At 45.0% G+C, this 16,473-nt stretch overlaps 1 protein-coding gene across 1 annotated transcript; it reads right to left on the bottom strand.

Moving 5' to 3' along the window:
* Positions 1–3,095: 3,095 nt before the first annotated feature.
* LOC146179313 (neuronal acetylcholine receptor subunit alpha-2-like) lies at positions 3,096–15,069 on the bottom strand. The gene is made up of 9 exons (XM_084580171.1): positions 15,060–15,069; positions 13,226–13,389; positions 11,784–11,828; positions 11,123–11,232; positions 10,375–10,441; positions 6,744–6,908; positions 5,902–5,969; positions 5,161–5,387; positions 3,096–3,540 (listed from the first exon to the last, which is right to left on the bottom strand). The coding sequence occupies exons 1-9, from the start codon at positions 15,067–15,069 to the stop codon at positions 3,137–3,139; spliced, it is 1,260 nt and encodes a 419-aa protein (XP_084436297.1). The 3' UTR covers positions 3,096–3,136.
* Positions 15,070–16,473: the final 1,404 nt, after the last annotated feature.

Here is a 16,473-nt window from a genome sequence, read left to right as displayed (position 1 = left end):
CTCTGCCCACATCGCATTCTTCATTTCAGCCCGCCTCAAAAATATTGTGGAGGCTGATTGGATTGGAAAACATTTATTGTCAGCAATGAGCGATTTGTGGGCGCTACACTTAGATGGCCTCACTATCCTTAAAACCAAGTTCCGCTGACGCTAGCCATTGGCCGCAGCTGCAGTCGCTGCTGCCGCCTCGATCTTGGCTCGCTTCAGCGCTTGGTTACGAACTAATCTGACTTATCGCTTTTCGATAGTCTCAGCAGCCTGTCTGTCACGGCTGCGCTTTCTGTCTTTGGCGAGATAGCGTATGTGTATAGCGTATTTACCCAGGTTAAAAGAAGGAATGGCGCAGGGGAATTTCGTGAAGAAGACGATGTTCAATGTCCAGCGCGAGACTGTGTTGCAGTTTTACACGAGGCGTAATCCCGGCAATGCCGACGGCGTCTATTCCTACACAGCGCGAGAAGAAGACAACGGTGTTTGCTAAGCAGCGTAAAATGAAACAACATGCGGCGCATGAGTACGTGGCCCTATCTGCAGAACGTATGAGGTACTAGTTACAGTAATACGGCGGAATAACACGAAATTCGCAAATGAACGCAGTAGAGCTAACGCTCTAAATTACAACATCGCAGAATCCCAAACACGGTCGGGCAAGCGTAAAGGCGCGTTCACAATCGCGGGAAGGCGCACAACATAGGACGTTTTCGGCGCGCCGCTTTCCGAGGAAGCCGGCTTTTTTTGTTTTTGTTTCTCACGCAGGTTGCCTTGCTTGACGTTCCGCGGCGCGATAGGGTCTGCAGCTATCTTCCCGTTCCGCAGAACAGAGTAGCCAATCGAAGCCGACCGCACACCATGACATCATCAGTGACCCGCTCTCGGAGGCAGCGGCTGTTCGAGCGACAGCAGTACAGCCACCGTCTTCGCTGTTGTCATCTAACTACTCTCTTTTCCCTCTGCTCCTTAACGTCCTCAGCGCCTCCGCTTTCTGCATTCCACGACATACACAACGAAGACACGCGTGGTGTGAACATCATTCCGAATAATTGCGACGCAGCGTCGCAGTATGCGCTGCACTCCTTCTGGAAATTTCCCGCAACTGTGAGCCGAGCTTTAGGTGTCCTGTACTCGCGACCAGAGTACGTATTGTCTACTTATATTTAGAATGAACAAAAAATGGCTGTGATATTTAACTCATGAACCTTACCACTGTACTCTGCTCCCATATAAAAAAAAGGGGGGGGGGGGGGGGTCAACAAACTTGTTCTGTTTTAGTGACCTTACGATCGGAAGGCTAAATATGTGACGCAATATGACAAAGGCTAGCAAACAACTGTATAGTGTATAAGGTAGCTAAAATGGGTAAGGTGTGCGAAAGCACAAAGTCAAGCGCAGTCATAGGTTACAACCCAAGGTTAAAGGTCAGATTCATGGCCATGGTCAAAGATCAAAGCCATGAACATGGTCAAAAGCCAGAGGTGAAGAGTTAAGACCAATGATTAGTCATGGCAAGCCATTGGTTACTCATCGTACCCGTATATCATAGCATATATACGTCTTTGTTCAACCTTTACGCTTGCTGTTGCTATGCTGAGCTGCAAGTACTTTTTAAGGACAAGGAACACACAAACCTGCGGTCGGATTTAGCACCTCACGGAGTAGCGCGTGTGCACTAAAAGCTCCAAAGGCACTCACAGCTGTGGTTTGCCGTTGACTAGCACATTCAATAGGTCGCACGCAGTTCACTTTATGTTGATTTTATTTTATGATATATGTCTTACATGTTGTGGTCGCTTCAGCGTAAATACATATTTATCCATGCTATGGGGGCAAAGCAGCAAGCCTGTCTACTGTGCCGCGTTAATGTATTTCAAGTATAACATGGACGAAAGAAAAGTAGCCTTTTTGCGAACGATCGATCGCCTTGGGCAACTGGTGTAGGCTTAAAAACAAACACCGCCAAAGTCTGCCAGAAATTTGCATACACGTCACAGGAAGAAATGCTTAAACAATTAGAAATGCAATACGCATGTTCTTGGGCAGGCTTGAAACCTCATGATACTTGTTGCAAGCCAACTGAACAAATGTTAAGAAAGTGAGGAAGAATGCGACAGATCATGACGGCACCACGATTCCGTTTTCTAGAAGGCACGGGTCGGAAACTTTCCACTAAGAAACACTTACCAGCAAAGTACAAGAAACCATTTATAACAGATGATAATACATAAAACACACTTAACACAGTGCCGTCAATTATGGTTGTAGTTTCAGCGGTAAAACTGTACCATATGGGCTGAATGGCGTTTAGAAGGTTTATCAACATGGGCTTACACTCCGTCATGTGATCGACATATTGCTTGTGCCTGATGAAGCCTGTCACTTGCCAAAGCGCACAAATCTTGAGTGCAAATAACTATAGGCAAGACAATCACTCGCATTGCATCGAGATAGTTGGCAAAGGGATTTCCCGGTTTACATAGTACAAAGAACATCTAGAGTATATGCGTAATGTGCGGTTCGGATGCATGAGGATCAGTTCGAAACGCCTGTCTGCTGGTGGCTCAGTGTCTCTTACTGCTGAAAGGTAGAAATCACTAGTCTGCAATTGTATTCAATCAGACCATAAGGTTCTAGTCAGCCTACACCGTCGATTTATATGACGGGAAGCGAAGGGCCTGTAGAGGCTGCCTACCGAATACGAAACCCAAAGTTGTGGTTCGGTGACGTTTACATCAGGAAACCACGTTGAACTAAACAAAATATTAGGAAAGATTTAGTGAGGAAGTAGTAGTAGTAGTAGTAGTAGTAGTAGTAGTAGTAGTAGTAGTAGTAGTAGTAGTAGTAGTAGTAGTAGTAGTAGTAGTAGTAGTAGTAGTAGTAGTAGTAGTAGTAGTAGTAGTAGCAGTATTAGTAGGAATAGTAGTAGCAGTAGTACTAGTAGTAGTGGTGGTGGTGATGAACGTGGTGGTGGTGGTAGTTCGGTAAGGGAAAAAAATGGAAGAAATAATATTGCGATTATTAATAATTTAAGAAATAGCTCAAGCACTGCAAAAACTTCACTGAACGCTGTGAGGCTTGAATCACCCCGCGGCAGTGTGCAAAGAAGACAAGAGAAAGACTAGGCTGAGATGGCGGGGATATATTACGTGAAGGATTGCACTAATGCTCTAGGACCCAAGGGGGCAACGCAGAGGGCCGCGATGAGGAATACGACGAAGAAGACACGGTCCAGAGCATCCGACAACAGCAGCCACTCCTTGGCTCTCTCCTGCGACAACCTGGTGACTGCGCTGGTGTTGCGCTGCTCTTGATGCTGCGAGGCGTCGCCCGTCTCCGGTGGAATGGAGAACGGGCCGCCTCCAGTGCTTCTTGTCGAGGCGTGGTCACTGATACACAGGGCCGCACGAGCGGCGCCGGTCAGGAACTGCATGACTGGCGTCGGAACGGCGACCGGAAACAGGACGTAGCCGGAAGTCACGTTGAGGAACCCCACCGCGATAATGGCGATGACCGCCTGCATCAGCATCGCGCCTTCCAGGAACGACACTGCGAGAGCAACTTTCATGTCTCTTTTGATCGATATCTGTTACTGTCTTGTTATGCTTCAACATTTGCACGGAAGGAGTAATACAGCAAGATTCATCCTGCTGCGGCCTTGATGGGCATGTGAGTGGGGCAGGTAATTTGCCCTCTCAAAGATGATGTTCATGCGCGCGCGCGTGTGTGTGTGTGTGTGCGTGCGTGTGTGTGTGTGTGTGTGTGTGTGTGTGTGTGTGTGTGTGTGTGTGTGTGTGTGTGTGTGTGTGCGCGTGCGTGCGTGCGTGCGTGCGTGTGTGTGTGTGTGTGTGTGTGTGTGTGTGTGTGTGTGTGTGTGTGTGTGTGTGTGTGTGTGTGTGTGTGTGTGTGTGTGTGTGTGTGTGTGTGTGTGTGTGTGTGTGTGTGTGTGTGTGTGTGTGTGTGTGTGTGTGTGTGTGTGTGTGTGTGTGTGTGTGTGTGTGTGTGTGTGTGTGTGTGTGTGTCCCTAAACACTGAAATCTCTGGAAAGGTCATGATTTCTCAGATATACACAGTTATATCTTAATCAGAAATAGAAACACCAACGGTGCCATAATTAGACGGCTAAAATCTAAACATCGTTCCTGGTTACTATTCACCAAGGCGGTATGCTCTCACTCGTTATGTCAGCTAATCAACGCGTCGACCACTGAGGTCCTTCTCATTCTAGGATTAAAAGAGAAGAGATTGGGACACGTAACAAATCAAAGTTCTGATATCAAACTCTGATAAGGGCACAGGGCAATTTAATGAGCCGTGTAGCACCTGAATTGTTACATAACAGTTCCTTGAAGTCAAACGGTCCTACATTGCTCTTAATGTTCTGTCTTTCTAGCATTTGCAAAAAAAAAAAAAAAAAACTTTGCAATACACACTTTTCATAACATAATTAAAGACAAGCACGATATATGCAACTTTCCCTAAAATGATAAAATCATCCTACAATTTCATATCCGCCAACTATAATGAATCACAACTTCGAACACTTCGCACGAAGCATATATGTGGCACCAAGGGTGACACTCACTCAAACATATCCGGAAATTTAGGGTAAGGCCATCTTTAACGCAAATTTTATTGGGGTCGCGATAGTTTTATAACGTTATAAGGCTGCGGCACATGAATAGGCAGGTCCTCCCTCGGACATTGGTAGTTTCTGCTATATCATTCTGCTATATCATTTTTCCTATTATACAGCAGCTTTAACGACTAGATGCGAGAGGAAGCAGAAAATCAAGGCTTTGATACGCGTGTAATGTTGCGTCTCATTCGAATATTAATACTGTAACTTGCACAACGCTTCTATGGCATACTAATGGCCGGTGCTACCTGTGCAGTTCAATTAATCCGAAACGCCTGGTGAAATCAATTTAAGTTATTATTCGCTCCCTCAGCAACACTGATGCCGCGCTACAAAAGCGCATTTCATTGTTTCTTTTTCTAAGCCTCCTTTATACCTAAGCCTCCTCTGAAAAAAGCGAACGTTGTGCCCTACCGTCTTCTTGGCTCACTTTGTTATGAATCAGTAACTTATTTTTAGCGGTAAAAGTGTTATTCTTCCCACGAAGAAGGAGTTAATTTCACACTCTTTCACGTTCTCAGCGTCCTCACCAATCCGGGGAGGGTTGTACGTTCCCTCAAGTAGCGGTACCATCCTCTGCAGCATGAAGGCGACCAACAGCATATTGATGCAGCACAGCGTCAGGCGATGCCTCGAGTTGGCTGGCATCCAGAAAACTAGCAGCATGATTACGACCGAGGAGATCCAGGGCAGGGTCACGGTGTAGGTGTACAGGGAGGATCGCCTCCTGAGACGAATGGTCAGCTCCAGGTATGTCCTGCACAGAGCGGTGGCAACAGCGAGAATCCGCCTTAATCTGAAGATGCGTATTCCTCTAAGGTGAGGCGAAAATTTGCCTGCTACCGGTTGAAAACAAACTCACTTGAGAGACGCATCTGCTATTTGGGTCGACAAGAAGCAAACTGCGCCTGCGAATGGGCGGCATGTGTTTTTGACAGCTGCCACCATTTGCCGTATACGCCTTTCGCGAATACCACGCGAGGACCACGCGAAGACCAACTACCTGTTACTTCGTGTACCACTGTGTAACCAAACTGAAGCGACCAATACACACGGTGTGCCAAAGGTTCGAGCCTGTGTTCTTTTTTTCGTTTGTTTGTTTTTTCTCCTGTGCCAAAGTGTGTGACTCTTAATGCATTCTCATGTCTCCCTTGCTCCAGAAGGTGTTTATTCCTGCTCTCTTCCAATTGGTAGGACTTCGTCAACCTTAAAGGAGCGGCACTAGGTCATTTAGAAGCGGTAGGTATCATGAAAAAAAAAAGGCTACCCACCTGTTGAGCAGGTATCCGCTCTCCCACTCGGGAAATAGCGTCACCTCCCACTGGTGGACCTGCCACGGCTTTAGTGAAAAAAAAAAAAAGTGCTCAGAAAATCAAAAATATTAATGCGCCATATACGCGAGAGCATTGTTTCTGTACAGCACGCTACATAGTATCTTATCGCCCATATAAAAAGAAATGACAGATACATTATTGCTCTTTTCTGAATTCATTCATTCATAACTGCGGATGAAGTTATGTGATGTTAGGAAGATAGTGAGAGACCGGAAAGCGTGGCGTGACATGGTCCATAGGGTCACGAAGAGTCGGACACGACTGAACGCCTGAACTGAACTGAACCTAGACCGCATAGAATGTCTTGTATCCGTAGACATACTTTTTTTTTTGATCAAGTGAAGGTTTTTGGGCTTAATTGTATTGTTATAATTTTGTACTCAGAGAAATGAACTACTAAGGAGACATCGTAAGACAGATGTTGAGAAGGTGGATAAATACGCTGAAATGAGTAGCTTAACGGTTAAAGCGAGGGCAGGAGAATGATGCACGAACATTAGAAGTGAGGCAGTGAGTGCACACGAAGTTTCAGCGTTCTTCTCTATCTATTTTCCCCCCTAGTTAGGCGTATTGTTGATGATGCAGGAATAAATTCGTTTCTTCGTTACTTCGGCACATTTCTTAGTGCTGTTCATTTGCTCCCAAAAAAAGAAACGGCATTCTTGCGCTCATTCACGAGGCTGACCTTGGCAGTGTGATCTGCCAGTCACGAATAAGCAAGGGAAACCTAACTATTCCGCCATATATCCCTTCCTCACAAGCGAACGAGATGTGCTCACATCCGTAGCAGTCAGGGCGTTTTCCGCAAGGTCTTCCACGGTGTCATACTCCAGCTCGTCGTCGTTGTCCACGAGAGAAGCGATGCGGATCTTGCAAAAATGCTCGTCATTCGGAAAGTCAGCTAGGTTCATGGCACAAGGAACCCTGATGCGAGAATACGGATCCTGCGGTGTTACAATAAAGCAGTGGAAAAAGTAAATATCTATGGTGCTTCATATTATTCAAACAATATTCGTAGCATGGATTCGCTGTTAAATAAAGGGTGCAGGGCGCTGCTGTAAAATAGCTCCAGAAAGATGTGAGTGCCATAATTTCAAAATTTTAATTTACATTTTACTGAAATGCCATACGATCATTCCTCAGAGAGGGTGAAGACCTTTCCCATATTAGTCCAATTAACCCGGCAGCTGCATCAACTCGTCTCCTGCGAACTTCTTTGTTTCATCCGCCCCCCTAACTTTCTGCTGCCCCTTGCTACGCTTTCCTTACCGTGGAATCCAGTTTGTTACTCTAAGTGACCATTAGTTATCTTCTCTTCGCACTACGTGCCCTGCTCATGCCCATTCCTGATTTCCACCAGAATGTCATTAACTCAAGTTATTTCTCTGATGCACTCTGCATGCTTCCTATCACTTAACTTTACGCCTACCATTTTTCGTCCCATATAGCACTCTGTATTGTTCTCAGCTTAAGTCGGACCCTTTTCGTTAGCATCCACGTTTCAGCCCCATAGGTGCATGAATACAGAGAAATGTCATATATTGTGACTGTACTAACTTCACCCATCCCTCTCTCACAAATTTTATATCCACTCACCCCTTTCCCCCAGTGCAGGGTAGCAAACCGGTTTCTTTTACGGGTTAACCGCCCTGTCTTTCCTCCTCATCTTCCTCCTCCTCCTCATATATTGTAATTTCTCGCTTTGTGTGAAATCCGGATCGAATGACATAAAGCTGCCCTTGTATGGTTCTGCTTCGTACTAATGCGATAGCAGTAGAGGCCCCGTTCTCCAAAACATCAGGCCTTGCCAGTGTGAACGAAAAATCATGGGCTGCACCTCTGGCCTGTGGTAGTTGGCAAGTGGCATGACCTTGTACAGGCTAGTCGTAAGATTGAGAGACATGACGAGCTGAGCCTTTGAAATGGCAAGGTGAGATCGGAATCCAGCCCTCCAGAACCCTTGTAGACCGGGCCAAGCACGCTACTCCAACGCCGCTCAGGCACGTTCGTGGGGCTTGGTTAAAATGGCGCTCGATATCTATGCCGAATGCTCTCTCATATAATGCAGTAGCTTACAACTGCATGCTAATGAGAATGTGTAAAGTAGTAGTGACGTAAATTCCATGTTATTCATTCAACCAGTAACAAATTCCCTGCATGAAAACGAGTATCAGCGAGGGAAGCCGGCAAACGGAAGCCATCACGCTTACACGTCATACTCTAAAGGCGGAGCTTAAAGATTCCCCTGCTTTAAAATGCAAGACGGTGTCTTAATGGCCGTTCCTTGCCTGAGCCGTGTGAGGTGTTTATCTTAGACAAAACGAGATGTAAGCCGCTGTAATGAGAAGGAGTTGATAAAGATATAACCCGTTTTCCGCGGCAGACAGAGCAGGCAGATGGCACTTGATAAGAAAGAGAATTTAACATCCTGCCTGAACACTCTCCACATATGAGCATCATTTGTTCAAGGTTGCTAGGCAATGTAAGGATTTTTACTGCAGTATTACTGAATGTTTACCGTTCACGTAGCACAAACTCTATCCAGTCAACTCCTGGGGCTTGGTGCGGCTAAATACCTTGACAAAATGCATAACAATCAAAATGAGGCTGAAGTAAAGGGAACTGATATAAATGATCTCTTGTCGGCTGATAAAGATTATGAAGCTCATTGAGGTAAGATAATATGAACACAAAAGGTATGAGTGGTGTTGTGCCCGGGCAAGCCACCCGGATTCCGACTGAGCCGAACGCCAAACTTCTCCAGCTAGCGCCCCTTTGCAAGCTCTGATGCTGCGCCGCAATTCAAGGGCGCACTGGAAGGAAGCATTGTGAGCTTTATGTTGAGACGTGCCATCGAATTTCCAGACAGCCTGGCGGCAAAAAGGCCTCTCGCCACGGCGGATTTGAAGCGAAAGATCAGAGCGCTCGCTGACTGGGCCTCTCGGGCCCCAGTCAAGTTCTTCCACCGAAGTGGACAATTTGTGAATCAATGGTTTCCCTGGTTATATAAGAGAGCGCGCTGCCGCTTGGAGAACTAGACCGTCACTGGCATCCGTCGAGTGCCACTCGCAAGAAGGGGACGCGACGTAATTTTCCTGACCGGGCTGTGCGAGAACAGTCGTGAATGGCTAGTAGCCTTCGGCACCCGTGCCGATCTTGTACTGTAAATAATTCCCTGCAAAACCCGTATATTAACTCCTTTTGTTCCTTCCATCGACGCCGACTCAGATTCATTGCTATCGCCAAAAAATGCAGGCCGCACCCGATCACAAAACAGGCGACAAGAACGCGTCCAACCTCTTGGCGCAACAGAGGTCAACTTCATAGTTCACGCTCAGCCTTCATTCGCCTCCAGTCATTTTTTTCTTGTTTTATGCTTAGGTCAGAGAGCAATGGCAATTGGTGTAGTTAGGCGACATACGGAGACGATTCGGCTCAAATGTCTCACGCACACTGCCTACTGGACGGTTGCTTGTGACTTAACTGCCTTCCGTGAAAAATCTGCAGACGTGCAGTGCTCTTGTTTAATCATTAAAAACACCTCTATGCAGCCAATGACGAAACTGATTTTGCCACTGAATACGCTGGGTCAAGTTATCGAAGGCTAGAGAGCTGTTCCTTGGACTGCCAGAAGATCAAATCAGTCGATATTCTCGACCATAAACCCTGACTGCTCATTGGAGGGTACAATTCTAAAGTTAAAGCTCAGCTACTTTGGTCATCTGATGAGAAGAGAGGAGTCGCTGAAGAAAGATTTGATGTTGGGAAAGGTTGAGGGTCGCCGGAGAAGGGGTAGGACGCGAACGCGATGGTTAGATGGCATTCTCGAGGCACTGCAGATGAAGTTATGTGATGTTAGATGTTAGGAAGATAGTGAGACCGGAAAGCGTGGCGTGATATGGTCCATAGGGTCACGAAGAGTCGGACACGACTGAACGACGGAACTGAACTGAGAGAGCTGTGAAAGCAGACGAGATGAATATATGAAAAATATTCACTATTTAGGCTATTCTTCGATAAACAAAAATAGTTTGTAGCATGTAAGGTAGGTAGTATAGTTGTTTTTTTTTTTTTTGGTAGTACCCCATCTTGCAATTAATTTTAAAACATTAATTTTTAAGGTGTTAGAGTTTCATATGGCAATCATTACTTAAGTCCGACCATTGTATGTGAGGTAATTATTGGTAGATCTCCTTCCCTTGTATGCACAGGGGGTAAAATATAACGTAGATGAGTTCATTTTGGGGGGCACCATATAATCTCCAGCAAAACAAAAAAACTTAATCATTTCATGGCAAACAGATTAGTCGACAAAAAGGGGACATAACGTTCCAGAACAAATGTTGAGAAGAGCCTGCCATGTCCTAAGAAATCGAAAGCAAAACACTCTAGCCCTAAGTATGAGATCACCTGGAACACGTCGCCTTGAGACCTCAGGTATACTTCCGTGGTGTGGACGTGGAAATCCTCGGGATTCCTGGCGCAATAGAGTAAAACGTTAGGTTAAATTCTGAAACAACGTCCTTGCATGTTTTACTGACTTTTTTGTTTTGTTTTTAGAGGTAGAATTAACATCTCCTCTCTTGGGCTTTCAAGCTTAAGACACTTTGCTGCGCTATTTTTTTTTTTTTTTTTTAAGAATATTTCAGCCTCCGTTAAGTCTTTCTGTGTGCGTGTGTGAAAAATGTAGCTCTGTTGTACTTCCGAGAAAAAGTCTTTCAAGCTCCTTCGTCCTTTCACTGGCAAAAACAAAATCGCTGATTGACTTAGTTATGAGAAGAAAAGACGTGTCGATTACAACAGCACAGATTGGTGCGGTATTCGCGGACATGGCTCTCCTTTTTTACGCTACATAAGGATTTCCTCTGATTATTTGTAGTTATTTCTTCGTCACCGAAAAATCAATGTACTGACCTCGTGTTCTTTAACCATTTAACTGCGAAATCACCTCCCGATAAACGTATAAACGTAAGGCAAGTAAGAGCCGAATGAGGTCGTGGGGGTAACTTGATATTGGGCTTAATTTGAAATCATGGGGCGTTGCGACACGTGTTACTTGCCACAACCTCTTTTTATAACCAGCTTCGAAGATCCTACCCTAAACGTCATGCATGAGCTGAACGAACACTGCCTGCGAATGCAGCGGGAAGTTTCTTACGCATTCAGAACAACTAAGTCAGGTGTCCAGATTTCATCCGTATATATCTCCATAGAAGTGAGGTTGCCGTAGTCGCTCTCGTTCCAAGACAGGGCTCTGTCTGTCCATACCTGCGGGAAAAAGAACGTAGTTACTGTCACTTTGTATGTACCATAATTACCCAAATCGTAATCCTTATAAGCAGCCAGGTGAAGACTACTACAGGTATGAAGTATTCTTCTCTACATCTCCAATTAATTGTACCTGCCTGGCGCCAGAAGCGACCACCCTAGTCCCGAAGAAATTTCTACTCAAATCCCCCCCCCCCCTTTAATCGTAACTGACAACACAGGCTACACGTTGCTTCGCTTGAAGTTGAGTAAGTCAGCCCTAAACCGAACACCTACGCTTATCCGTGACATACACAATCTATGAAATACATGCACCGACAATGTTCTCTTCTTTATTTCCACTAGGATGCTATAACATCGAGTTCGTGCACTAACCCCCCCTGTCCCCATTCTGTCTTTTCAAAAACTAGGTGGTATGTACTGCCAGATACAAAATGGCCATGCGTGGGAATACTGTGTATCTCAACTAAAGAAAGGTTTATTAAAACTACCTGCAATAGCCAGTAGTTCAAGTCGTAAGTTTTGTTCTTTTGGTGACATTTCCTACTCACCAGTAACATCGGTGCGACGATGGTTAGCCACCCATTCTCAAGCTCCTGAAATACGGTCGCAAGAGGCATTAGTGCACAAGCAGCGATGGGAGAACTCAATTCCACAAACCTGCTACATGAATGGGCCCTTTTGTACACGTGCTTTCGTTTTGTGGGATGTTTGTTTGTTTCTTTCTTTCTTTCTTTCCTTCTTTCTGTCTTTCATTCTTTCTTTCTTTCTCTCTTTCTTTCCTTCTTTCTTTCTTTCTTTCTTTCTTCCTTTCTTTCTTTCTTTCTTTCTTTCTTTCTTTCTTTCTTTCTTTCTTTCTTTCTTTCTTTCTTTCTTTCTTTCTTTCTTTCTTTCTTTCTTTCTTTGTAACCGGTGGGTACCCGGTGGCATCAAAAATCGTAGCTGGTGCATCCCGAATACGAGGCGGATGCTCTACCGCAAGATGGCTTAGGAGCATTTTGTGGAAATTCTCACTCGAAAGCGTTTTATCCGCGAGATCGTAATGCTGTCGCATTGCTGCACGTTATTAGTCTTAAGTGCCTCCTTTGAATTACTTTCCTCATCGTATGCTGTTTAAGAGTTATGATAATGTATAATCCCTTCGTCGCAATTACATGCTTCATTCTCTCCGATTTGAGTTCCGTCACTGATTTACGTATTTAGATTACCAAAGGTTATGAAAATTGCAGTTCCTTCCTCTCACGAAGCTTGGGTACCTGCGCTAAACAGCACACGAGGGAAGAATCGAAGACAAGAGAAGAAAGGAACAATGAAAAAGGAGAAGGGGTCTAACACCATCTGCATTGTGGACTATCCAAAGAGAAAAGTACATAAACCACAGAAAAGGACCTGAAATTCTGCTGAACCCTAAGCTTCAATGTCTCACTCTGTCGGCAGATCGTACTGAGATCTTGCTCGGCTCATACAGAATTTTCTGATGCAGCGTGAAAAACTCTGCGATAAAGCATTAAAGTTTCTTTCATAGCCCTTTAACATTTTTTTTCTTTTAAAGTCGATAGTTCGTGCTCATTTAACTAGTCTCCAGATACATGTAGTTGGTAACCCGGCACAAGACATCTGATTAACGAAGCGAATGGCGAAATGACACCACGTGCGTGCACGCGCGCGCGCGTGTGTGTGTGTGTGTGTGTGTGTGTGTGTGTGTGTGTGTGTGTGTGTGTGTGTGTGTGTGTGTGTGTGTGTGTGTGTGTGTGTGTGTGTGTGTGTGTGTGTGTGTGTGTGTGTGTGTGTGTGTGTGTGTGTGTGTGTGTGTGTGTGTGTGTGTGTGTGTGTGTGTGTGTGTGTGTGTGTGTGTGTGTGTGTGTGTGTGTGTGTGTGTGCGTGTGTGTGTGTGTGCGCGTGCGTGTTTCTGAAAGTGATCGACAAGGGAAAAGCGTCATGCACGTGGTTAAAGCCTTTGCTTATATCTACTTAGATAGTATACACCACTCACGACAGCGACAATGTGTGCGTGCGCGAGAGACACCTCGACCAAGGACGCTGAGCTCTGGTTCGACACTGGAACTGGCCTCAGCGTCTTGTCGTAGACGTCTCCGTTCAGGAGCTTCTTGTGCAGGCGCTCAAGATTCGTCTGGAGCTCCTGGTCCGGTGCCTCGTCTGGATGGAAAACATCCGTCGCGGCTGGTATTTATTCTGTAGGCCTTCTGCTAATTGTCAAGGTGATTAGGCAAGGAAACCAGGTAATTTTCAAGCAGCACTTTTGATTCGTCTGGAGCTCCTGGTCCGGTGCCTCGTCTGGATGGAAAACATCCGTCGCGGCTGGTATTTATTCGATAGGCCTTCTGCTAATTGTCAAGGTGATTAGGCAAGGAAACCAGGTCATTTTCAAGCAGCACTTTTGATTGATTGATTGATTGATTGATTGATTGATTGATTGATTGATTGATTGATTGATTGATTGATTGATTGATTGATTGATTGATTGATTGATTGATTGATTGATTGATTGATTGATTGATTGATTGATTGATTGATTGATTCTGTTTTCTGCAGCGCCAGGTATTGCAGCCACGGCACTGCGAAACGACGCCGTTCTTATTTACGTAACATGCTATCATGTAGACATTATAACTTCCATCCGTCATATGTGTAATGCAACGCACACCCTTTCATATTGGTGGCATAAATGGATACCGTGAGACATCATTCAACTGAATTCCCAAAAACTTCTTTTCCAATTCGTTCTTGCACATACAACATTAACTGAGGTTCACGTCACAACGTATAAATAACACTTTCAAGTGTTTATTTCAGCACACAGAAAGTCTAAAGAATTACATATGTACGTGGGGAGGCACAATATGACACAAAACTGCGAGTCTCATGTGAAAAAAAAAATGCGGCGCAGTTATTTTTTTTTTTTTTCTAAGCGAAATCTTCATTACGTCATGTAAAGCCAAGTTCACCATGTCGGGCGCAGATCACAACTGCACATGCGTCCCGTTTTTTTTCTTCCCTTCTTATGTCTTCCTTTTCTTGACGTCTTCAGAATCTTCTTGCTTCATTTGACCGGCTTCTTTTTTTATTATTATTAAAAGCGTTGTTAATTGCCTCAGGGCATAAAAGAATATGTGAAAAGAAAATTAAAAGGGGCATTAAAAAAGGAAAAGGTTGGCTGTTCTAATAAAGTTCACGAGAGAATGATGATGATGCCCCTCATCCAACACTTTCGGCTTCTTCTGTAAATAAGGAGCTCTACCACATGTTACCATAAGTAATAAAGCTTTCGCTTACATGCTAGGTTTAATCAAGCTACGCCATCACCAATTTGTTGTTCGCTCGGGAATAGCATAAGCGTATTAACGGGTGCACGGAACAAGACTAGGAAAGACGATCAATGCGAGTAACACTGAGATGTATTCGCTAGTATCAGAGTGCGCCTGCCACTTGAGTCTCCTGCACACAGCTTCAGTCGCCAGACGATAGAACCTTTGGATATGCTTTCACCATAAGCCTGTTATGACCCGGATAAGACCCGGTGGAGGCTTCTGGATGAGTGCTGGTTGCATCGAGCCTTCTGAAGGTTGGAGGGAGGTGGGTGAAGGCCTTGGAGTGTGGAGGTTGGCAACTGAGAGATGGGTGTACGCTCGTCTGTGGGAGGTCTGCCTTCCGGGCGCACAGTGCATTCGGAAAGTGGAGGATTAACTCGAAGACGTCAAAGGCCAAACAGTGGGCACTTTCTTTTTTAACGTTAAAGGCCATTAACGATAGCGTTCAAGGCCCCACTGCTGGCGTTGCCGGTGTTGTGAGCTACATAAATGACTTGCCTCTTAACATCTCATCTAATATCTGCTTGTTTGCCGACGACTGCGTAATTTATAGAGTAATTAATAACACGAATGACATTGCATGCCTACAAACTGATTTAAACAAAATATATGGCTGGTGCCAATCATGGAAAATGGAATTAAACACATCTAAATGCAAATGCATGCGTGTCACTCGTAACCAAGAAACAGATTCAGACTACTTTCTTAATAGTACTCGTCTCGAATCGGTATCATCCTACAAATACCTTGGCATTAACATATCTTATAATCTTTCTTGGAATTCCCACATCAAGCACATCACTTCGAAGGCTAACCGCATGCTTGGGTATGCCCGCAGTAATTTCTCTTCATCACCACCTTCATTGAAAATGTTACTGTACACCACACTTGTCCTTCCGCAACTCAAGTAAGCACCCTCCATCGTGGACCCCGGTAATATCACATTAATAAATGGTCTAGAGGCTGCGAAGAATCGAAGTGCCCGTTTCATAGTTGGAAATTATCATCGGGCAGCAAGTGTTACGCGTATAAAATCTAACCTCAAGCTTCAATCACTGTCTACTCGCCGTAAACTTTCACGCATTTGTCTTTTCCACAAACTATACTACCACAACGCGCAGTTGAAGGCTACCTGTATAAAAGAGCCATCTTTCATCTTGCCTCGAATCGACCACATTCAAAAAGTTGCTGTTCCCCCCTGTAGGACAATTAGTACCTGCTTTAATTCCTTCCTTCCTAAAACATGCAGTGACTGGAACCATCTTCCACGGGAAGATACTTGCATCATCGACCCTGCGCGTTTCAAAGCCGCATTAATCGCACTGTTGGAATCTGATTAATCCCAAGTTGTTTCACGAATTTATTTTGGATGTTTTTGTTTGGTTGCTTTTCGTTGACTCATGCATACTATATTCCTTTTTGTTGAATTTCGTTTTGAGCTATTTTCAATGGAATCGTTTTGTGTCACGCTTCCTCTTGTACTTGATTTTGTTTTGTTTTACTGCTCCCACCCCCCTCTGTAATGCGAAAGCCCTGAGGGTACAATAAATGAAATGAAATGAAAAGTCATGGGAATGGCTCCGGCTGTTGGTATCTGGCAGCTGACATGGCCGATCATCGATTCTTCGACAGGTTTATGCGACTTAGCGCTACCACATGATATCACAAATTTTGGAAGAGCTACCGACTCTGGTTGCCCATTCGAGGCGGGAAGGTGGAATAGACTCAATCTTCCAGGGCTCCTGTATGACGAGACAGGCACGCGGCACATAGGCCACGCAGGTACGTTCATGAGGCTTGGTTAGCGACACTTTGTGTTGGGTGATCGCCTATGACCGGTAGCTACACAGCATGGTAGCTTTGGGTTGTATGCTAATACCAATGTGTGAGATATCAGAGGATCAAATTAGGG

This window comes from Amblyomma maculatum, chromosome 9 (genome assembly GCF_055883805.1).
Source record: "Amblyomma maculatum isolate TAMU_Amacu chromosome 9, ASM5588380v1, whole genome shotgun sequence".
NCBI lineage: Eukaryota > Metazoa > Arthropoda > Arachnida > Ixodida > Ixodidae > Amblyomma > Amblyomma maculatum.
The sequence above is the reverse complement of the archived record's forward strand: the minus strand, read 5'-3'. Positions and strand labels throughout refer to the sequence as shown.